The 25,329-nt window shown below is 46.7% G+C and overlaps 1 protein-coding gene across 1 annotated transcript in view; it reads right to left on the bottom strand.

The window, feature by feature from the left end:
* LOC311248644 (arf-GAP with SH3 domain, ANK repeat and PH domain-containing protein 1-like) overlaps positions 1-25,329 on the bottom strand; it is a gene marked incomplete at its 3' end in the record, with an annotated part of 66,834 nt that overhangs the window by 14,770 nt on the left and 26,735 nt on the right. Inside the window, 9 exon segments of the mRNA XM_084339498.1 lie at positions 826-911; positions 3,151-3,337; positions 4,496-4,587; positions 11,506-11,639; positions 12,376-12,575; positions 18,301-18,349; positions 18,871-18,958; positions 23,709-23,778; positions 24,439-24,539. Coding sequence (XP_084195624.1) covers positions 826-911; positions 3,151-3,337; positions 4,496-4,587; positions 11,506-11,639; positions 12,376-12,575; positions 18,301-18,349; positions 18,871-18,958; positions 23,709-23,778; positions 24,439-24,539 — 1,007 coding nt within the window.

The following is a 25,329-nucleotide window of genomic DNA, read 5'->3' as shown; positions in this document are numbered from 1 at the left end:
CAATATAGGAATAATTCAATTTGGTGCACGTTGAGAGCTATATAAAGAATGACATCCTCAATGCATGTAGATTTATAATATTTTAACTTAAAACCAGGCTACTTTGGCGTATAATCATTAATATTATATTCAAAAAAATCATATTGGAAACACAGAGATTTGAACCCCGGTCGCTGGATTGGGAGGCTTGAGCACTACCGCTGGGCCACTGGGCCAGATGGGATAAATTCATTGTTTATACATTAATGAACGAGAGACCCGTGTTTAGAATATCCTTTGTTTTGAATGAAGTTTATCTCTTTATCCTCATTCATTAATGTGACGTCAACGGCTCATTCAATTTCTCAAATCCGTCAAACAGCGCATCTCATCAGACATCTTAATCCCAGTTACAATTAAAATAACCACATCATGTGTACATCGCACGAGCGAGCGCCACCGTCGCCACGGTATATATAACGTGCATTATTTAGGACAAAGTGAATTTAATATCAGCATTTTGGGTCTATTTTACATTTCAAAAGCCCCCTCTGGAAGAATGGAGCACAAAAACGTAATTCAGAATGGTATAATGCAGATCGTAGACTGTGGGAATAGTTTCAGGAAACGAGCTGTCACTTCTTTGCGGGGGCGTGGCTCTGCGTGATCGGGCTAACTTGAACTTGAACTCTGCTTTCGAGCAGGCTCAAACTTTTGGATCTGTTGGCATGGTGATCTGGAAAATCCACGTACATGAAACCCGAAAGTCTGGCTAACCCAGTTATCCAGCTAAAGTTATCCGGCTAACTCAGTTATCCAGGTACATGAAACGGGGCCCTGGCGTACCAGTTATGAACCAGGAAGTCCAGCATGTGGAGCGACGTCCTGTCAGCCAATAGGACGGCTAGATGGAGAGCTGTCTCCCCTTTCTCCTGTTGGCACAGAAACACAAGAGTTAGAGGGAGTTAGAGGGTGTGTGTGTGTGTGTGTGTGTGTGTGTGTGTGTGTGTGTGTGTGTGTGTGTGTGTGTGTGTGTGTGTGTGTGTGTGTGTGTGTGTGTGTGTGTGTGTGTGTGTGTGTGTGTGTGTGTGTGTGTATGTGCGTGTGCATGTGTGTGTGTGTATGTGCGTGCATATACTAAGGCCTTGTCCAGACGAAAACGATTTTGATCTTTTTCGTTTTCATTTAGTTTTCATTTAAAAAAGGTTTTCCGTAAAAACGAAAACATCTCAAGAAATAAGTGCGTGTGGTGGCGTAGCGGAGATTGCGCTCGTCACCAATGCAAGAGGCTGCGGTCTTGACTCCCGGAGTCAGCATTGCCCTGCGGCTTGGGCCGGTTGTCATACTAACTCGTTTGGCTGAGTTAGGGGGAGGGAAGTCGTGCGTGGTAATCTGGCGTTGTGGACAGCGACGCCTACAGGTCAGGTCTGGGCGCCTGCTCAGCGAAAGGCAGGAAATGGTGAAGGCAGCGTGACCTCCCACGCGTTACACTTCACTAATGAGAGTCCTCGCTGCCAGGTGAAAAGAGAGTCACTGGCTGTCTCCACATGTGTCGGAGGAAGCGTGTGATGGACTTCAGGGTTCCCTTGTACCGACCAGTAGGAGGAACATGCGCGCAACAACCAGGTAAGGGAGGGGGGGAATTGGCATAACGACTCAATTGGGATGGGGATAAAAAAATTGAAAATCAGGCGGAGAAAAAGAGGATTAAAGAAAATTATAATAATAAAAAGAAATAAGTGCGTGCCACAAATTTACAAAATAAATGTCTTTCCTGTTTTAGACGTCGCTCTTTTATTTTGAAAACCCCCGACCGGAAGTGTTGTCGTTGTTTTCGATAACTTGTGCCGGCCGGTTGTGTGCTTTTCAAGGAGAGAAAGAAACCGCGGCTCACATGCAGCTCAAACTACCTGTTGGAATAAATTAATTGATTGATGTTTAACTTGTCCCTGTGTCCAGTCCTTTCGACTAGCAAACGTTGTCTGTATTTAACGTTACCTCAGGATGACTTACTTACTTGGGATACCACTGTATTTTGTATTTAGTTGGTTAGCTATTTAGCTAATGTTGATAGCATTGAATAGCATCAACGCTAGCTGGCTGGCTACAGTTCACCAGCAATGGGAATACTATTTACTAAATTATGGAGGCTTTTTAATCATCAAGGTAAGAGAGGATTTGTCATGATCAACTGAAAAGTCAAGATAGACTGCGCTCACAAATTATAACACTGGGTGCTGAAATCCCGTCGAGTATAATAGAAAGAAAGCAATACGCTTGGACCAGCACTCTCAGATTTTGGTAGATTTAATCGCAGCCTGAAACAAACATGTTTCGGAACTGTAATGTTCCTTCTTCAGTGTTGAGCCATCAACACTGAAGAAGGAACATTACAGTTCCGAAACATGTTTGTTTCAGGCTGCGATTAAATCTACCAAAATCTGAGAGTGCTGGTCCAAGCGTATTGCTTTCTTTCTATCATGATCAACTGAAGGCATATGCTATGGAACAGTATGTGCTTGGCTACTACTTGGGTTTTCAGAAAAGGGCCCACTATGTGACGCTAATCTCTAGCTAGTAACGTGTATTTCATCACAGTAGCCTCCCGGTGTTTAATAAACACTTCTAGCCAGGACATATAAGACATATAAGACATATATGTATCATGTTTTTTTTTGTTGGCTGGGTTTGCATGCGGATTAAGGGACATGTCAATCTGTTGGGAGATGTCAATCTGTTGTAAATGTAAATGTTGTCGATGGTGGTAGTACATTTAGCTGTAAAAGCCTGATCAAGCTCAATAGCTTCTGTAACACGAACGCAACTACTCTGTACGATGCCATTGTTGTGGGAGTTTGCACACGCGGGGTAAGGGAGAGGTGGGCTATCGCATCATCGGTTCAGGAAAAGACTCATATAGCTTGTAAAGATGGTGACGCAAGGGGGGGGCGTCTTCAGAATTGCGCACTCTGGCAGCCGGTCTCAGAAAGTAGCGTCTTCAGGCGGCCAGAACGCAGTTCCGTGTGGATGAAAGGTGCATACAATCAACTACTTTGACTGAAATCGGTTTAGTCTGGACATAGCGCCTAAAACACCTGTACATATGTACTATTGAGTGGTTGCTATGGTTACCTGTATATATGTATATTATTGAGTGGTTGCTATGGTTACCTGTACATATGTATGGAGTAATTGGCTGAGGTCTGTTCTCTGGGCATACAGCTGGATCAGGCCGTAGATGTCGGTGGTGTTCACCGCGTCCTGCAGACTCTGCCGCAGCGTGGCGGGAGAGGTGCTCCTCCGCTTGGCAAACTGACCCTCCATGTATTTACACAGGATGTAGTCCTTACGCTCTGCCCTGCAAACACAAGGTGGTCACGCGGTCAACTGGATGCACATTGTGTCCCATGAACCCATGTGGGCAGCGTTATAACTGGATGAACATTGTGTCCCATGAACCCATGTGGGCAGCGTTATAACTGGATGAACATTGTGTCCCGTGAGCCCATGTGGGCAGCGTTATAACTGGATGAACATTGTGTCCTGTGAGCCCATGTGGGCAGCGTTATAACTGGATGAACATTGTGTCCCGTGAGCCCATGTGGGCAGCGTTATGGCCACATGACAAATGGTTAACCCTTGCACTACCACACTACAGAAGGTTAACCCTTTCACTACCACACTACAGCAGGTTAACCCTTTCACTACCACACACTCACTCACTCACTCACTCACTCACTCGCTTGCACGCTCGCACGCACGCACGCACACACACACACACATTCACTCACACGCACACATACTCACTCACACATACTCACTCACACATACTCACTCACACACACACATGCACACATATCCAGTACATGTCTGTGAACACAGTCTTACACCCCTTCCTGACAGGGAGCGACGCGAGCGAGCGTGATTGCGAAAATGATTAAAATGTATTCGTTTCAATCAGACTATCCTGACCTGCCGCGAGCGACAGCGAACTGAGCAGCAATGTCGTCCACCCCTCAGATATTCGCTCGCTGTGTCTCTAGTTGAGCGATTACGCGGCCGAGTCCCGCCCCTAAACACTTTTTATTGGTCAATAATCGCAGGCCCCCCCCACGTGTGCTTCCAGGTAACACACACACACACACAGACACACTCGGACACGCGCCGCCTCATATCAGGACAGTGTCGCGCGCAATTTCGTCTCCAGTTCGCTCGCTCGCTCCCTGTCAGGAACCGGTGTTACATGTGGCTGTGCTGGGAGGGTTAGGGTTAGGTCTCTTACATGTGGCTGTGCTGGGAGGGTTAGGGTTAGGTCTCTTACATGTGGCTGTGCTGGGAGGGTTAGGGTTAGGTCTCTTACATGTGGCTGTGCTGGGAGGGTTAGGGTTAGGTCTCTTACATGTGGCTGTGCTGGGAGGGTTAGGGTTAGGTCTCTTACATGTGGCTGTGCTGGGAGGGTTAGGGTTAGGTCTCTTACATGTGGCTGTGCTGGGAGGGTTAGGGTTAGGTCTCTTACATGTGGCTGTGCTGGGAGGGCTTGAGGGACGGACTCAGCAGGTTGGCCTCCAGGATGGAATTAAAGCCAGAGTTCCCCACGTTCCTGCCCAGCTGGCGGAGAGAGGATCTGATTATTACATATATCATATAATAATATATACAATTATTTATTGACAACACCCAATGAGAATGCATATATAATTTGCAACAGCCGGTAACGAAAGGTTATCCTATAACCTAGTTATATGAATACTGGCTGAGCGTCTCGCTCTAGCCATAATGAGATATCTCTTATCTCCAGCACCTACTGTGCTCATGAACAAACAATTGCACTCTCATGCACGTGACCAGGCCACGCCCCCGCGTCCTACTATATGACGCCGGACATGGTCACACTCCCCCTTCCTCAGAAAAAGTTTCCAACACTGAAAACCCAACCAAGGGACCTCAGGGCGCTAAGAGCGAGACGCTCAGCCAGTATTCATATAACTAGGTTATAGGATAACCTTTCGTTATATTATTATACTGGCCAATCGCGTCTCGCTCTAGCCATAATGAGATATGGGGCAGAGCAGACACGTGGCCCGACAAGTGTACCCCCTGAGGGCCCGCAAGCCCTATTACCAGGGGGGAGGGGAGTCCCGTCCACCCGCCCGTCCTAACGAAGGGGGGGAGGCAGTCAACTCCACCAAAGTGCAAAAAAGAGGGAACCAGAGACCCCTAAAAACGCACAGTACAGGCGGGACCACGTGTGACACATCACCCCGTGGCACACACCCACACACCCCTGCTAACCCACCTACAGGCAGGACGCAGGGGAGGTCCCAGACCTCAGAACCGCCTGGGAGACAGAACCCCCAGTCATGTCCATGAGGTAAAACTTAACGAAGGGACCCGGGGAGGACCAGGAGGCCGCAGCACAGATGTCCTCCACCGAGGCCCCCCCTAACAAGGCGGCAGAGGCCACCACTCCACTCGTGGAGTGGCGGCCTCTGCCGCCTTGTTAGGGGGGGCCTCGGTGGAGGACATCTGTGCTGCGGCCTCCTGGTCCTCCCCGGGTCCCTTCGTTAAGTGGGGGGCCTGTCCAGCCAACGTGTAGCAAAGGGAAATGCCCTCGCACAACCAATGTGACAGGCGCTGCTTGGACAGTGCCTTACCAGCGTAAGGGCCACCATAACAAACAAAAAGTTGATTGGCAGCCCTGAGATCCCGAGTCCGACTGAGGTAAACCCCCAAAGCACGGACAGGACACAACAGATGAAGGCTCGCCTCTAACCCACTAGCGTGAGGAAGCGGATGAAACGCCTGAATCACAATATCCCCGGAGCGAAAAGAGCTCCGGATATTCTTTGGCACGAAGACTGGATTAGGCCTCAGAGTCGCACCGCTATTGGCACGAATAGACAGGCACTCAGGCCGCACCGAGAGAGCACACAGCTGACCCACGCGCTTAGCGGAGGTGACGACCAGCTGCTCCAACGGCGCCTGCTCAAGAGGCTCAACAGGGCCTCAGACAACCGGCCGAGGACCAGTTGGAGGTCCCAACTCGGAGACAGAGAACGTTCCACCGGCTTGAGACACCGAGCGCCAAGCAGGAACGTCCCACGAGAGGGTGGCTGAACAACGTTCCGCTCCCACACTCGACCATACGCCACTCCCCAGCGTAAGCCGTGGTAGAGGACGGAGTGCGCGCGTACCGGATAGCGTTAACCACAGAATAGTCAAGACGCATCCCCACCAGATTCACACCATCAGCAGCCAAGCCTAGAGGCTGCCCCAGAACACGAAGGCAGAACAGAGTTCCGCGTGCCTGAGAGAGGGCCCGCGGTGACCACGGAACAGGCCACGGTGGGGCCACACAGAGCTGAATCAGGGCCGGGGACCACAGAGCTGAGCCCCGGCCCGGTACGACCAGGACCAAGTCCTGCGCTCCCGACATACCTGCCCCAACAGCTGAGCTATCAGGTGTAAGGGGGGGAAAGTGTACAGAATCCCGGACGGCCACGGAATCGGTCGCAGACCTGCCCGACTATGTCTGGATGTAATCCCCACTCGTCAGGGTGAGGACCGCCCCGCGACATCACACCTGCACCCACATTCACCCTGCCGGGGATGTGGAGAGCCCTCATGCAGAGCAGATGGAGAATGCCCATAGCCAGAGCCCGACCGCCGCCCGGTGCAGACGGGGGGAGCGCACTCCACCCTGTCTGACAATATACGACACTGACGTTGTGTTGTCCGTCCTGACCAAAACATGCTTGCAAGGTCGTCGAGCCGTTTGAGGACCAGAAGGACTGCCTTCAATCCCAACACATTGAATGTAGTGCAGACCGGGCAGCATGGCAGCTGCCCCCTACTGCGTTGGTCCGACACGTCCCCCCCCCCCCATCCCATGAGGGAGGCGTCGGTGAAGACCATGACGTGTGACAGCCTGCTGCCCAAGGGGACCCCGCAGGTGAGGGCACCAGACCCTCCCCAGAAGACGAGGTCCCCCAGTACCAGTGGTGCAGTCGTAATATGGGAACTGGTTACACGCCGCGCTCCCGCGCACGCGCATGTTCCCTCAGTTGCGCACAGAACAGATGATTATTATGCATAACAATGGAGATCAAGCAGCCCCTCACCTTCTCGTAGGTTCCTATTATTATGCAAAGTCTAGGTGAGAAGTGCCGGCCGACGGCCGGGTAGCTTTCTACAACGGCCGGGTACTTATCATTGCGCGCACTTCTGCCCTGAGTGACTACTAATAACACGCCGTGTAACCGCGTGTGTGCACGACTGCACCCCTGCCCAGTACTGACATGGGAACCTTCAGCCGCTTCCATATGTCTCACACCGGGTCCATTTCCATACCGGAAAAAACCACCTCTGCATGAAGAAGAGGCCAAGAGGGACCCCAGCAGCAGGCGCATCACGGACAGCGCCGTAACCGCCCTAGGACGGAATCTCCCGAGCGCGCCGAGAACCCAATCACTCGCCGCCGCTCTGAGAGGGATGCCCATATAGACCTTGAGCTTAGAAAAAGCCCAAGTACTCCACCCGTTGACTGGGAAGAGGAGAACTCTACTTCCAGTCTACAGCAAAACCCAGGCTGGTGAGACACCTGACAGGTCAAAATTCTGAACCTTCCATGGGACAGGTCCAGTATGAACCCCCCCCCCCCCCCGATTTCTCGGGCACCAGAGAATACCGGGAGGAAACGCCACGCATCGCGTCCTCCTTTGGGACCACGACGATGGCTTGCTTCGCCCACAGAGATTGGATCTCGTCGGCCAGAGCTGTCACTGCTGTTGACCCCGACAATAGGGTCTGTACCAAACCTGAAAACGGGTGGGGTTGTGTAAACACAAGTCCCCGCCTCAGCGTTCTCTCCATCCACCTCGACATATGGCACTGCTGTAGCCATATGTGATGACAATCCCAAGCGCACCCGCCCGCCACCACTTGGCGCTGGTCCGCCAGGAACCGCAGATAGGCGGCCCGGTCCCACCCGCTGTGCGTTGCCAACCCTGGACCCGCCAACCACGCGAGCAGGGTGTCTCGCGGAGTCGGGATATCGGCCCCTGACACTACCAACGAGGCAATCGCACCCAAGGGGGGACCCCAACAGAAAGGGCCGATTTGATACGGGGGAAGCTGACATCACACCGGGTGACAAAAAGCTCCCCCACTGAACACCTCCCCGGCATGGATTGCTGAGGAACTGTTCTACAGCTGGACATGCAAGGCGTGAGGTCGATAGGGTGGGTTCCTACACACCGTAGCCCTGCAGTGATATTACTACCACCCAAATCATGCGCGCCTGCCAGACCACCGCCGGTCTTCCGGCCGTGGGAGGCACTAACGTGATACCCGGCCTGGCGAGGGTGAAGCAGGGGGAAAACATGGCCGCTGGTTGAGGGCCGCACCACAGCCGCTGGCGAGGCCGCGCCCTCACCTCTGGCTGCGTGGTGTGAGGCGGTGTGGGGCCTAGGTCAAATACCGCCCACGCTCCTGCGGAAAGACCAAAGTCCCTCTGCGGAGAGGGGAGCCCTGAGGAGGGAAAGAGGGGGGACTGATCCAACCAAGATGTCTGTAAACAAGCGTTGACAGCATCCTAGCCCTCCCTGCGGTTATAGCTTGTGGCTAGGTCAAAGCTAATAACCTCAAAACCTTGCGCAATGTTTCAACGTCGGCTGGCCCTAAGGCCCCGCCACCCGCCCCAATTTTTTACAGAAAAAACAGCAATTCGAACAATGTTACTAGTCGCTGCTATTTCTATACCGTGGCGGTATAGGCTTAACAGCCCACCAGCCACCTGCCGGGCCGACTCGCCTCATGGTGTCGGCCGGGCGGGACACCGTTCCACCATGTCAGAGGCAAAGGACTGATGCCACCTGCTTCACAAGCACGGAGCACCAGTGGTGGCTGCAGACAAAAGACTACTACTAGTGAAGCACTGCCTCACTAGTAGGCATGCAGCAACCTCCACTGTGGTGTGCACCCATGAAGGGGTAAATGAATAAATGAACGAAAACTCCACTAACACACTGCAGAATGGGCTAGCCCATACACACAATTGGGATGCAGACCAGAGAAAACACCAGTCCCGCACACAATTCATAGATTCACAAAAAGCACACCAGCCCTGAGCCTCAGCCCATCCACCCATGAAATGGTAAACAAGCCCCTGTCAAAACTCCCAACAGTAGACACCGATTGACCGTCAGCATGAATGGTTAAGAGGAGGGAAGACCTTTTTAGAAAAGACAGCCCTCGGTGGGGAACAAGAACGGAGACCCAGCATTGTAGCATTAGCCGCACGCACTAGGATAGCTGGGAAAACACCCAAAACAGAGTCATGACGACCATGTTTTCCCAAATATCCTGCCCCTCGCGCCAATACACAACTCGGCTGTCTCACGGGACAACGAGCAGTATCACAAATGCGCGACGTCCCTCAGTCCACTGTCACGAGACGAGGAAACCCCAGGACAGGCCCGATGCTCTGTTAGGATGTGCCGAGAAGATTCCAGAGGCTGGTGAATCTCCGGCGAAAACCCAACATTGTGTAATTTATCTCTGCATTTCATAACAACTAGTTCATTGAGTGCACTGCAGCGTCCATGTTGTAAACAAAAAAAGAGGAAGGGGGAGTGTGACCATGTCCGGCGGCGTGAATACTTTCCCTAAGCGAGTTGTCCTTCCGCGTTCGGTTTGCGCGATCTCATTGGCCACTGACGCTTCTCTCAGCGCCCAATCGCGTTACTCCTAACAATCGCGCCTAGCTTTCAGTTCCACAGCCCAAGTCCTTCAGTCCGACAACATCACATCAATATAAATAACGTATTGTTTTCATCTCTCTATATTAACGTAACTAGCTATCAGAACTTTCAGCTCCACAAGTCCGTCGCATCAGCTACCTACCTGCATGCGCTACCTACCTGCATCAATATACTACTAACTATCAACTAACGTAACTAGCTATCAGAAATTTCAGCTCCACTAGTCCGTCGCATCAGCTACCTACCTGCATCAATATACTACTAACTATCAACTAACTCTAACTATCAACTAACTCGCTACCGCCGTGCATCAATATACACTGTGCATCAATATACTGCTACCGCCGTGCATCGCTATACTGCTACCGCCGTGCATCAATATACTAACTATATACTGCTACCGCCGTGCAGCCTAATCTAAAACAGATTTTTTTACACATTGGTTCAAACATGATCACGAAAGGTGACAACCCTAACATGTCATGTTGTGTCACAACAGAATGAGTAGGTGAGTGTTAGGCCTACAGAAAGTGTAATCTATTGACCTAGTCAATTCGGTAGAAGAGTCTGGTGGGTGAGATTATGCATGACCAGCCTGTGATCTAAAAACTCCTGCCTGTGGCTGAATAATGAAGCTCAAAGTCGTGTCACACGCAAGAGCATATTACCTACTTATGCCGTGCTCAATATTAAAACTCACTGCTCGTCCACCCAACGTAAACAGAGCAGAGATAAGCAATAATGTGCAGAGATAAGCAATAATGAAGTCGTGTTTGCAGAGATAAGCAATAATGAAGTTGTGTTTTGAACATTAATGTTGTGTTGATGGAATCACGTTAATATAGAGAGATGAAAACAATTCAATACGTTATTTCGATTGATATGAATAGCTAGTTACGTTAATATAGAGAGATGAACGTTATTTCGATTGATATGAATAGCTTTACGTTAATATAGAGAGATGAAAACAATACGTTATTTATATTGATGTGATGTTGTCGGACTGAAGGACTTGGGCTGTGGAACTGAAAGCTAGGCGCGATTGTTAGGAGTAACGCGATTGGGCGCTGAGAGAAACATCAGTGGCCAATCAGATCGCGCAAACCGAACGCGGAAGGACAACTGGCTTAGGGAAAGTATTCACGTTGTCCGGCGTCATATAGTAGGACGCGGGGGCGTGGCCTGGTCACGTGCATGAGAGTGCAATTGTTTGTTCATGAGCACAGTAGGTGCTGGAGATAAGAGATATCTCATTATGGCTAGAGCGAGACGCGATTGGCCAGTATGATAATATAACAGCCAAGCAATAGAAGCCTTGCATGGAATGTGTGTGTGTAGTTCTCTTTCTTCCAACATGGCTGCCTGTAACCATTGGTAACCAGTTTCAAAAGAGAATGCCTAACTTCTGTGCTGTGGCAGAGTGTGTGAAACACTGGAGAAACATCCAGTAATAAAACACCAATTTATTACATTTTGACTGATATACTTCTCATACAGGTACAGATCGACACATAGCAACCGTTGTTTCTCCCAACAGGGTGGAAAACTGGGCATTCAACAGTTGTCTCCAAACGTTATTGACATTTCAGTATGTTCCATTGTGAATTAAATAAAAACAAAGGTGGAGGTGTTGTCAGTGTTGTGGACGTTAACAAGTCAATGGATGATTAATTTCCTTCATGTGACGATGTGGTTGTCAGGTGCCCTTTCCTTCCAGGGTCAAGGGTCAAGGGATAAGGGTTAGAGGTCAGACATACAGACGTACCAGGAGCTCAGATGTGCCTAGTGTGTCCAGTGAGAGGGACTGGATTCTGGAGTGATGCACCCCCATCTCTCTGTGGATCCCTGAGCACTCGATGCAGGTCAGGATGCCCAGGTTGGTGGAGATCCACCCAGGATCTGAAGAGAGAGAGAGAGAGACAGAGAGAGAGAGAGAGAGAGAGAGAGAGAGAGAGAGAGAGAGAGAGAGAGAGAGAGAGAGAGAGAGAGAGAGAGAGAGAGAGAGAGAGAGAGAGAGACAGGGAGAGAGAGAGAGAAAGAGAGAGAGACAGAGGAGAGAGAGAGAGAGAGAGAGAGACCGAGAGAGAGAGAGAGAGAGAGAGAGAGAGAGAGAGAGACAGACAGACAGACAGACAGACAGACAGACAGACAGACAGACAGACAGACAGACAGACAGACAGACAGACAGACAGACAGACAGACAGACAGACAGACAGACAGACAGACAGAATATAGAACTGGTTCAGATACAAAACTGGTTCAGATAGAACTGGGTCAGATACAGAACTGGGTGAGATACAGAACTGGGTCAGATAGAACTGGGTCAGATAGAACTGGGTCAGATAGAACTGGGTCAGATACAGAACTGGTTCAGATATAGAACTGGGTCAGATAGAACTGGGTCAGATACAGAACTGGGTCAGATAGAACTGGGTCAGATACAGAACTGGGTCAGATACAGAACTGGTTCAGATAGAACTGGGTCAGATACAGAACTGGGTCAGATAGAACTGGGTCAGATACAGAACTGGGTCAGATACAGAACTGGGTCAGATACAGAACTGGTTCAGATACAGAACTGGTCCAGATACAGAACTGGTCCAGATACAGAACTGTTCTAGTTGATCGGACTCACCTGGCGCTCCGCAGTCACAGCAGGTGTTGTTGCCTGGCATCCTTCTGATGTCATCAGTAATGGCCCTGGTTAGATCCTCCACACTGTTCTCTCCTCCTCCTCCTCCTCCCCCTCCTCCTCCCACTCCTCCTCCTCTCCTCCCCCCATCCAGAGCCACGCTCAACGCCTCCTCTTTACTGTTGCTCAGCACGGAGATCCACCTACACACACACACACGCACACACACACACACACACACACACACACACACGCACACACACACACACACACATTGATGCATACTCACGAACAGTGTTGTGCTAGTTACTGAAAAATAGTAACTCAGTTACTTTACTAGTTACTGCATTTCAAAAGTAACTCAGTTACTTTTCTAGTTACTTACACCCAAAAGTAATGCGTTACTGTGAAAAGTAACTATTTAGTAAAAAAAAAAAAAAAAAAAAAGATTGCTCTCATTAATGCCCTTACAGATACTCAAAATCTGTTGATCAACTTGACAGTTTCCATTCACATCACTGAACTCTGCTAAGCAATGTGGTCTATAAACACAAATTTTACACAAACACAAATGTTGTCCCGAGTCCCGACATAATAAGAAATGTGCCGTGCCTAATTGTATCGCCGCTTAGGTTGAAGGAACAGCCTTGATGTTTCATTATAACCGTCTTGCAACGTTGTTTAAGATATCAATCGTGCATTGCAACGTTAGAATAGTTAGGATATCAATTGTGCATGAAAGGACTATATTTATATTGTTTGATTAGTATTGATGAGATTCCCTTGCAGATTCTTATACTCAAAATCTGTTGATCAACCTTGCATTCACATCACTGAACTCACCAAAGTCTGCGGTGGTTGAGATGTAACGTTAGTCCAGCCCTCAAACATTTTCTTTAGCTCATTTCCATTTAGTATATTCTCTCTCCAAGTAGTTGTAAAACGTGAAGTGTTCCGTCCCATTTGCCGTGTGCCGCCTGGGCCCCGTTCCTTGTACCTGGATAACTGAGTTAGCCGGATAACTTTAACTGGATAACTGAGTTAGCCGGACTTTCCGGTTCCCCGTACGTGGATTTTCCAAATCACCATGACAACAGATCCAAAAGTTTGAGCCTGGTCGAAAGCAGAGTTTAAGTTCAAGTTAGCCTGAACCATCGCCACGCCCCCGCAAAGAAGTGACAGCCCGTTTCCTGAAACTATTCCCACAGTCTACGATCTGCATTATACCATTCTGAATTACGTTTTTGTGCTCCATTCTTCCAGAGGGGGCTTTTGAAATGTAAAATAGACCCAAAATGCTGATACTAAATTCACTTTGTCCTAAATAATGCACGTTATATATACCGTGGCGCTCGCTCGTGCGATGTACACATTATGTGGTTATTTTAATTGTAACTGGGATTAAGATGTCTGATGAGATGCGCTGTTTGACAGATTTGAGAAATTGAATGAGCCGTTGACGTCACATTAATGAATGAGGATAAAGAGATAAACTTCATTCAAAACAAAGGATATTCTAAACACGGGTCTCTCGTTCATTAATGTATAAACAATGAATTTATCCCATCTGGCACAGTGGTGCAGCGGTAGTGCTCAAGCCTGCCAACCCAGCGACCGGGGTTCAAAACCCTGTGTTTCCAATATGATTTTTTTGAATATAATATTAATGATTATACGCCAAAGTAGCCTGGTTTTAAGTTAAAATATTATAAATCTACATGCATTGAGGATGTCATTCTTTATATAGCTCTCAACGTGCACCAAATTGAATTATTCCTATATTGCAAAAAGAAGGAAAAGACTAGGGTCTCGAACCCCGGTCGTCTGCGTAGGGTGACCAGGTGTCCCCCTTTTGGTTGTACTGTCCCACCATTTGACCAAATGTCCCACGTCCCTCATATTGAGAGGATGTCCCTCTTTTCGAAGCCAAAAAAAACATGCGTCTAAAAGCCCCTCCCTACAGACAGTAAACGTAGCAACCCGCCTCTTGTCCACACACATTGCTCTGATTGGTTATAGTACTTTAGCGCGCTGCTTGCCTGCTTGTGACGTGACTGAGACTGAGTCGAGACGCTACCTCATATCGCAAATCTGATTGGTCAAAAAAACACAACAACATTACAAGCAAACTAGTTCAAGATGGAAAGCAGTAAAAAGAAACGGACCTGCAGTTACAACCAAGACTGGCAAACGACACATGACTGGGTGAGGCAGATGGCAGGAAATCCGCAGCAGGCTTTCTGTGTTTTGTGTCATAGTTCGTTTTCAATTGCGCATGGAGGAGAATACGACTTGAAGCGCCACAGTGGACGTGAGTCTCACTTGAAAGTGGCTCACCAAAAAGAAACATCCAGATCTATGGATACGTTTCTTTTTAAACCAAACAATGATAGCCAGACGGACAAGGTCACTGCAGCTGAGATAACAAGTGTCTATCACACAGTACAACACTCCCATTCATACAGGTCAGCCGACTGTGGTAACCTTTAACCTTTGATTTAAATCTATTCAGTGAAGACCATGGCAGTTATTCTAATATAGAAACACAATTTATTTGTATTATTATTTTTGTATTATACTACACTGTTTTCCCTAGTTCTGTGTTAACAGGGAATATCAAACACAAGACATTCCTGTCAAGTGATGACGTTTGAATATTTAAAACAGATGTTAGGTGGTATTTAATTTGTATTTATTTTGATTTAACCTTTAACCTTTGATTTAAATCTATTCAGTGAAATCCATGGCAGTTATTCTAATAAAAAAATTTACATTATCTATCTGTCCCACTTTGTCCCACTTTGTCCCACCAAAATCTTACTGTTGTCCCACTTTGTCCCACCAAAATCTTACTGTTGTCCCACTTTTGGACTTTTTGCATCTGGTCACCCTACGTCTGCGTGATAGTCAAAACAACAACCCGTTAGACCACATTGGAGATAAGTTAAAGATCGACTATACATCAATCAATGGGTAAGAGAGCCGTATCGTAATTCTGTATAAGTTTAACTAATTATTTTCGCTAGCAAGATCTCATTTGATTATTCAATCCAGCAGGCAAGTTTAAAGAAATATAATCTGATTGATTGAGGTAATGAGGGACTTAAAATTAGCCTATAGATAACGCATTTAACTTGTCGGCGAGGCGATTGAGCCGTATTGCAATCTGTCAATAAAGTTTTAAATCAATTAATCAATCAATGCCGTTAGAGAATCAGGATCTCTGCCATCGATACGTGCTGGCTTTTCGCCTGAAGCGGCCGCGCGCATTTAGCCTGAGTCGCAAGTCTGGCTTGAGTTAACGAGACTGAATCCACCTTCGAGGAACAGGAAAATCCCGGCTTCGAACATCGGGTTAACTGAAGCTGGATAATGACATCTTGATCGACTTAGTTGAACCAGGTACAAGAAACAGGGCCCTGGTGATGCTAACTAGATCCCCGAAAGCGAGTGGCTTACTGGCTTCGGATGAGTCCTGTTAACGTTAGACTCAGCTACTAGCTTCGTTGAAGCATGGGCAGTAGATAGTATCTTTGAGCCAAAACACAAATGACATTTAACTAAAATGTTATTTTCTTTGTGCTCGACAAAAGAGAAATAGTGATAATATCCATGTGTACAAACGCGAGTAGCTGGGCGCTGCCATGACAGTCAGGACTATAGTAAACAAAACACGCCCCCAGCACAGCGTGTCCCCGCAGCCCGCAGGTGAGTGACACAGACAGGAGTCAGGAGGAGTGCACTGGATCACTATCGCTCGCTATCAATCTACATAAAAATAACGCAGTAACGAACCATTCAGTAACGGTAACGGCGTTACTGAATTTCAAAAGTAATGCGTTAGAGTACTAGTTACCGCCAAAAGTAACAGCGTTACTGTAACGCGTTACTTTATAGCGCGTTAGTCCCAACACTGCTCACGAATGCACATATACACACAAGTAAGTACACACACACACAAACACACACACACCAAAACATGCATAGACTATAACGTATATGATGAATGATAGGGTACAGACCATAAGTTGCTCTTTCAGAACACTGCCTATGCTTCCACAGGAGAGCGTCCAAGGCCCAAATTAAATTTACATTAGCAACTTCAGAGGCCAGAATGTGGGACCTATAAAAACATTTACTATCCAATAGCATTGTGAGGCAGAACCACAGGACCCATTGACTATGTAAAGATAAAAAAAAAAAAAAAAAACATTTACAGACTGTTTTTAAATAGCTAAAAACTAAAAGTGATGTTGTAATTTTGCAACCGAGGGCATCACAGGGTTAAAAGGAACATGACCAGATCCCACACCTGACAACATCATTCTACATCCATCACCTCCTCTCCAGCTGTGGAACGGTATAATCTAGAAATCGATCAAGTATCACAGGTGATCAAGTTGACAGCTGGACCACCTGAGACAGTTAAGGAAGTTCAGAGTATCGGGGAAGATACTCCAGTCCTTCTACTCCGGAGCTGTAGAGAGCATCTTGACTGGAAACATCACTGCCTGGTATGGAAACAGCAAGGCACAGGACAAGAAGGCCCTACAGAGAGTGGTGCGCTCAGCTGAGCGTGCTACAGGTATTGCACTACCACCCCTGCTGCAGGTCTTATATAACAAGAGGTGCAAATCCAGTGCCTGCAGAATAATGAAAGACCCTCACCACCCCAACAACAGCCTGTTCAAGCGGCTGCGGTCAGGCAAACGCCTGCGAACACCAGCAACTAAGACAGAGAGACTCCGGCTCAGCTTCTTCCCCCAGGCCATCAGAGCCTTGAACACTAAACTCTCCACACACAAGCACACATGAGCACACATATAACACACACACTGTATACGCTCACACTCTAGCAGCCACTTTAGCATGAACACACACACACACATGCTATACACGCTCACACTCAACGGTCACTTTACACAATGAAAAGGTCACAAAAAAAAAAGATATATATATATATATATAAAGAGAACGGGAGTGGTTCTTGTATAGTAAATAGATGGATATAGCAAGTTAGCATAAGGACACATAGTATAAATGTAGATTGTAGGGCGGCTGGGTGGCGTAGCAGAGATTGCGCTCGTCACCAATGCAAGAGGCTGCGGTCTCGACTCCCGGAGTCATCATTGCCTGCGGCTTGGGCCAGTCGTCATACTATCTCAATTGGCAGAGGTAGCGGCTGGAAAGTCGATGGGTGGGGATTGGACGTTGTGGACAGCGACTCCTACAGGTCGGTTGGGTGACGCCTATACAACAGAGTCAGGAAGTATCGGGGGCAGCGTGAGCCTCCCACGCGTTACTCCTCGCCACTGAGAGTCCGCGCTGTCTGGTGAAAAGATGCGACAGGCTGCCTCCTCGTGTACCGGAGGGGACACGTGATGCAAGGCTTCTATCCTCACTACAGCCGACCAGTGGGAGGCATAGTCTAGCAACGTTAAAGATAGGGGAGGGGAGAATTGAAGGGAAAATAATTGGCGATACGAAATTGGGATGGGAGAAAAATAGAAAATAAGGAGAAAAAGTGGATTGAAAAAAAAGATTGTATAGTATAGCATTGTATAACATTGTACATAAGACCCAGTGCCTCATCCGTAGGTATTGTATTGCACTATCGCAGGACCTTAGCATGTCTTACCATGCTTTTTGTAAACTTTATGTACATTATACCTGTTATGTCTTATTCTTATTACTTGTATTATTGCACAAATGTCTTATTCTCATTCCTATTCTTATTACTAGGTATTATTGCACAATCGCTGCGAGCATGACCCCCCGCATTTCACTGTATGCTTGTATGCCGTGACAAATAAAACTCTTGACTTGACTTGACACTGAAAGGTGCCTGTGTTTTCTCGCCTGTTCCCACCTGACTATGGACCTGAGAACACAGTGATGATAAAGGTCTGAATGTCTCATGTTACTCACGCCGCGCATTCAGGTTCATCATCGGCCAGGAAGTGATAGGTCCTGTTGTCTGAAACACAGAGACAGAGGGGAGAGTCTGACCAACAGCTGCATCTGACTCCGGGCGGTCATGGTAAATGGTAAATGGCTGCTTTTTTATATAGCGCTTTTATCCAAAGCGCTTTACAATTTGTTCCTCACATTTTACCCATTCACTCACACATTCACACACCGACGGCGGAGGCAACAGTGCAAGGTGCCACCTGCTCGTCGGGAGCAGTTAGGGGTTAAGTGTCTTGCTCAAGGACACTTCGATACACTGCCCAGGAAAAGCGGGAATCGGACCGGGAACCTCCGGATTGCCAGACGACTGCTCTACCTCCCCGAGCCACTGTCGCCCCCCAGTTACGCTGCTGGCCAGTATGACACTACCATAGTGTGTGTGTGTGTGTGTGTGTGTGTGTGTGTGTGTGTGTGTGTGTGTGTGTGTGTGTGTGTGTGTGTGTGTGTGTGTGTGTGTGTGCGTGCATGCGTGCGTGCGTGCGTGCGTGCGTGCGTGCGTGCGTGCGTGTGTGTGTGTGTGTGTCTTACGGGAGATGAGGTCAAAGCACTTCTTGTCCTCCACACTGGGTTTCACCTGACAGGTCAGCAGGTTGAGTTTGGCCGGAAGCTTGTTAGGCTGACGAGACAGAAGAGACAGACGATTTATGACCTCAGCATGAGGGTCAAAGGTCATGTTAGAGTGACAGGTTGAGGAGGTTAAAGACCCTGACTGCAGTTCTTTCACCATACATATAGATGTGTGTGGTTTATCGGCGTCCTAAGTATTCCCAAGTGAGTTCAGCTCCAAACCCCGCCCCCATCGTTTTCATTGGCTTGTGACGCCTGGCCTCACGGCACCAACTGCGGATGTGTTTTTGTGATTTTACTGGTTGTGAAGCCCTGGCTGAGTGACCACAGAGCTAATGTTAGTGTTGTTGCCATGGTAACTACGTTATTAAAGCCCTGGCTGAGTGACCACAGAGCTAACGTTAGTGCTGTTGCCATGGTAACTACGTTATTAAAGCCCTGGCTGAGTGACCACAGAGCTAATGTTAGTGTTGTTGCCATGGTAACTACGTTATTAAAGCCCTGGCTGAGTGACCACAGAGCTAACGTTAGTGCTGTTGCCATGGTAACTACGTTATTAAAGCCCTGGCTGAGTGACCACAGAGCTAACGTTAGTGCTGTTGCCGTGGTAACTACGTTATTAAAGTCCTGGCTGAGTGACCACAGAGCTAATGTTAGTGCTGTTGCCATGGTAACTACGTTATTAAAGCCCTGGCTGAGTGACCACAGAGCTAACGTTAGTGCTGTTGCCGTGGTAACTACGTTATTAAAGTCCTGGCTGAGTGACCACAGAGCTAACGTTAGTGCTGTTGCCATGGTAACTACGTTATTAAAGCCCTGGCTGAGTGACCACAGAGCTAATGTTAGTGTTGTTGCCATGGTAACTACGTTATTAAAGCCCTGGCTGACCACGGAGCTAACGTTAGTGTTGTTGCCATGGTAACTACGTTATTAAAGCCCTGGCTGACCACGGAGCTAATGTTAGTGTTGTTGCCATGGTAACTACGTTATTCCTAGGCCTACGACAGACAGTACACAAAATAGGATCAGTCATTCAAAATACTGTAGCGACCTCGGCAGCAGGGAGTCGAAGTCCACGCGGTATTCCACGGAAACAGTTTTTCTTTCTTTCTTATTTATCAAATTTGTATTTAAAATTGTTTTATATACAACAACAAACACCACATTGACATCAACAATAATAATAATAATAATAATAATAATAATAATAATAATAATAATAATAATAATAATAATAATAATAATAATAATAATAATAATAATAATAATAATAATAATAATAATAATAATAATAATAATAATAATAATAATAATGACAAGACAATAAAAATAACAAATACAGACTTAAAACTTAAAACATTAGACACTAGACATTAGTCATTTCACACTTCCTCCCCACCCCCACTCCGCTGCTACATTGAGCTCTTGACCAACAGCGGTCCACAATTCTATACCTGCTTGTCCCACCCCAACCACCCGAGCAGTCGATATCTCCAAATAGACAATGTCTCAGTGAATTACCGTGAGATTCTCAGGTTCTTTCCATCTCATAGCGATACGTTTTTTTGGCTGCTGTAACGCCTGCCAGAATAATTATTTTCTGTTGTATGGATGTTGGTAGTGAAGATATATCGTTTAGAAGTAATGTTGCTGCCGTGAGTGGAATCGATATGTTACAGATGCCAGAGAGTCTAGCTGCTATAGATTTCCAGAAATGGGCCACTGGTGGGCACTCCCAGACCATATGCATTATGTGCCGGTGGCTCTCAGAGAGCATAAAGTGCACCGGGAGTCGGCCACCAGTCCCATAGCAAACAGTTTCCTAGGTGTGAGATACGTCCTATGAATGTAATTAAAATTAATTTGTTGGTGATTAGGGTTGTGGGAGGCTAATATAGCATTTGTCCAAACGTCGTCCCAGTCAAACTCAGGGTCTAACTCTGGGACGTCCCCTCGCCAGATTGTATGTTAAACTTTTATATGTGGATTTGATTAAACGTATATATACAAATCTGAGACAAACCCTCTTGTGGTTGCCCTGTTACCGATAAGCCTGACAAAAGGGTGTGGGTGCAACGCCTGAGCCCACGCTACACCGTGGGCCCTGAGCGCCGACCTAAATTGAAGGTAAAGGAAGAATGATTCACCAGGTATATCATAAAATTCTTTTAGGTCCTGAAATGCTTGAAGAGCGTTTTTATCGTATATATCTTCCAGAGTATGAACTCCCCCCTCTTCTCCCATTGAGGAATATTTTATTTATTTATTTATTTATTTTTTATATATTTTATTTAAAATTGTTCAGAACATTGTACAAACATGACAAACAGTATACCAACATGACAGACAAACACACTCAGACAGTGAAAGTAAAAAAAAAATGCATTAAAGAGAAAATAATAATAATAACAATTTTTTCACATTTGCTATTACAACACGGTTACCAGCCATACATGACTGAGAAATATTGTGTTTGGGGTCCCTCATAGGGGGACTGTGAGATCAGACGGGCGAATCAGCTGCCGCCTCTAGCCTCATCGAGATAGGCTAAGAACGGGTCCCAGATTTTTGAAAACCTTTTAAGTGAATCGGTTCTCAGGAACCTTAGTCTCTCCATCCGTATAACAGAGGTCATGTCCGCCATCCACAGTTGGAAAGAAGGTGCTGAGGAGGACTTCCACTCCTTCAGTATTTGTTTTTTAGCAACCGTTGTCCCCAGTGTCAAAGATTGTTGCACAGCTGTAGGAAAGCTCAGAGAGGACTCAGAGCAGCCGAAGATGGCGAGCTCTTCCCCCGGCTGTAGAGTTATCTTGTAGGCCTTAGGGTACCAGTCAAATATTTTGGCCCAGAATCCTGTTAGTGAGGGGCAAAATCAGAAGGCATGAGAAAGTGTACCCTCTGATACCTGGCACCTGTCACACAGTGGTGAAACAGAGGGGTAGATCTTGTGCAATCTATGCTTGGAGTAGTGGAGACGATGCACAACTTTAAATTGGATCAGCTGGTGTCTACTATTGACTGAGCCAAGTTGTACTATAGACAGACTCCTATCCCATACAATATCAGACAGATCAATACCGAGTTCCTCCTGCCATTGTTCCTTAATCTTCTCAGTAGAGGCCATATTACAGTTGTCAAACAGACATACAAACCTAGAGATGAGGTGCTTGGAGTGGGGAGGGCTCAGCAATATATCAAAGAAAGAATGTTCAATTGGGAGCTCTTCAAAAGCCTGAACTTTGGATCTAACATAATTTCTGACTTGTAAAAATCTGAGCCAGTTGGTGCCGGGCAACTCAAACTTCCTCTTTAGTAGATCGAAGGATGCAAAGTGACCGTCTATGTATAAGTCCTTAATGGAAGTTAGCCCCTTCCCACTCCAGGCAAGGTAACCCCTGTCTGTCCATGGAGCCGAAAAAGTGTGATTAAAACAGATTGGTGCATGGACAGAAACATCTGGTAGGCTCAAAACACCCCTGATTTGATTAAAAATTTATCAAATCAGATCAATGACACAGTTTTCCACGACAAAACTTAGTTTCAAGCTTCTTAAGATCCCGGGTACCCCTGGTTTGACAAATAACATAGCTGGCAAGGATGAGTTAACAAGGGAATTAGCCTCCATTCTCAGCCACAAGGGGGCCCCAGGAGTCAGTTCACCTGTTGTCCCCTACCACCAGTACATCAGAGCCCTTACATTGGCAGCCCAGTAGTAGTGCCTAAATACTGGCAACAAGGCCAGCCCTCCCTCAGATTTAGGTTTTTGCAAGTGCATTTTTGAGATTCTGTGATTCTTATAATTCCAGATGTAAGACAGAATTACAGAGTTCAGTTTTTTGAAAAAATACTTTGTGAGAAAGATGGGAAGATTTTGACAAAGGTATAGGAATCTGGGGAGAGAAACCATCTTGACAGAGTTTATGCGGCCTATCATGGAGAGGGGTAGCACTTTCCAATTTTGCAATGCATTGTTTTAGTTCAATTTAAATATTAATTTAGGATCTTTGGGTATGGTCAGACCAAGATAGGTGAGGCGATCTTTTGCCAATTTGAATGGGAGATTTTCCAGGAAACCGGGAGTGAAGGTGTCAGAAAGAGGCATAAAGTCACTCTTTGTCCAGTTAATTGTGTATCCGGATAGCTCACCGAAAGAGGTAATTAATTCTAAAAGAGGAGGAGGAGGGGAAACAGTTCTTTATTGTACAGGCTATTGTTTGGCCATAGCCCACGCCATTTAGTCTATACACATGGGTTAGCTATGCTAAGCTACCTATGAGTCCGACAGGTACAAGCTGCTCAGTTCGTTGTCCGACACCAAGAGACCTCACTCCCAGGTGTGCTGCTCTCTCAACCCCTTAGCATTACTGCAGTGTTTACAAACATTAAACATGTAAACCAACCTTTTAAAGCTATAAGATACAGCAGATATGATTAAAAACACATATTCTCCTGTTGTTTAGTGTTAGTCCTCATTTAAAAGAGCTTAGTCAGTCAACTAGATCATTAAAACATGTCTCCACTCTTTGGTGGTAGGGCCACCAGCCATTTGCTCACGTGTAGATTCCAGAATGGATCATGGATTGGGCCTTTAAAGGTAAAGCATTACACTTTGCTGCAGAACAACACTAGTAGCACTAGGTAGCACAACACACACACACACACACACACACACACACACACACACACACACACACACACACACACACACACACACACACACACACACACACACACACACACACACACACACACACACACACACACACACACACACACACACACACATACTATAAACTCACAGTTCCATGGGCGATGGTTAGGTAACAGTTCTGAATTGTGCACTTCCTCTTCTGCCACATCTTCCTCAGTCTGAAAAAACCACACACACACACACACACACACACACACACACACACACACACACACACACACGCACACACACACACACACACACACACACACACACACACACACACACACACACACACACACACACACACACACACACACAGTAGGGCGGTTTTGTCAGAGGTCATTAGAGGAGAGTGTAAGACAGACAGACAGACAGACAGACAGACAGACAGACAGACAGACAGACAGACAGACAGACAGACAGACAGACAGACAGACAGACAGACAGACAGACAGACAGACAGACAGACAGACAGACAGACAGACAGACAGACAGACAGACAGACAGACAGACAGACAGACAGACAGACAGACAGACAGACAGACAGACAGACAGACAGATAGATAGATAGATAGATAGATAGATAGATAGATAGATAGATAGATAGATAGATAGATAGATAGATAGATAGATAGATAGATAGATAGATAGATAGATAGATAGATAGATAGATAGATAGATAGATAGATAGATAGATAGATAGATAGATAGATAGATAGATAGATAGATAGATAGATAGATAGATAGATAGATAGATAGATAGATAGATAGATAGATAGATAGATAGATAGATAGATAGATAGATAGATAGATAGATAGATAGATAGATACAGTACCCATCACTCTTCTTATACAGGTAACCAGTCTTCTCCGTCCCGTACTGTTTGTTCCCCTGAAGCTGGTGCATGCTGTACGCTGCCTGCTTACTCAGAGAGTCCTGTAGGACACACACACACACACGCACACACACACGCACACACACGCACACACACACACACACACACACACACACGCACATTTTACATTTTAAGAACACTTTCTTTCTTTCTGAGGACCTATATGAAGCCAGTTAATAGCAGATGGAGACACATATATGACTCACGCCTCCTGACAGACTGATGGCTTCAAGACAACATCAACTTCTGTAGACATGCAGCGACGTAAAAGACATATCAAGACACACGGTACATGCATGTTAGAGTACAGTACAGACGACAACAGACTTGCATGTGAGGTACAGTATATGTAGCAGAAACGACTAAGACAATAGACCTGTATGTGAGGTACAGTATGTACAGTAGTAGAAACGACTGAGACAACAGACCTGTATGTGAGGTACAGTATGTAGCAGAAACGACTGAGACAACAGACTTGTATGTGAGGTACAGTATGTAGCAGAAACGACCGAGACAACAGACTTGTATGTGAGGTACAGTATGTAGCAGAAACGACTAAGACAATAGACCTGTATGTGAGGTACAGTATGTAGCAGAAACGACTGAGACAACAGACCTGTATGTGAGGTACAGTATGTAGCAGAAACGACTGAGGCAACAGACTTGTATGTGAGGTACAGTATGTAGCAGAAACGACTGAGACAACAGACCTGTATGTGAGGTACAGTATGTAGCAGAAACGACTGAGACAACAGACCTGTATGTGAGGTACAGTATGTAGCAGAAACGACTGAGACAACAGACTTGTATGTGAGGTACAGTATGTAGCAG

The sequence above is a fragment of the Notolepis coatsorum genome, assembly GCF_963971535.1.
Source record: "Notolepis coatsorum genome assembly, contig: SCAFFOLD_965, whole genome shotgun sequence".
Taxonomy (NCBI): domain Eukaryota; kingdom Metazoa; phylum Chordata; class Actinopteri; order Aulopiformes; family Paralepididae; genus Notolepis; species Notolepis coatsorum.
The sequence above is the reverse complement of the archived record's forward strand: the minus strand, read 5'-3'. Positions and strand labels throughout refer to the sequence as shown.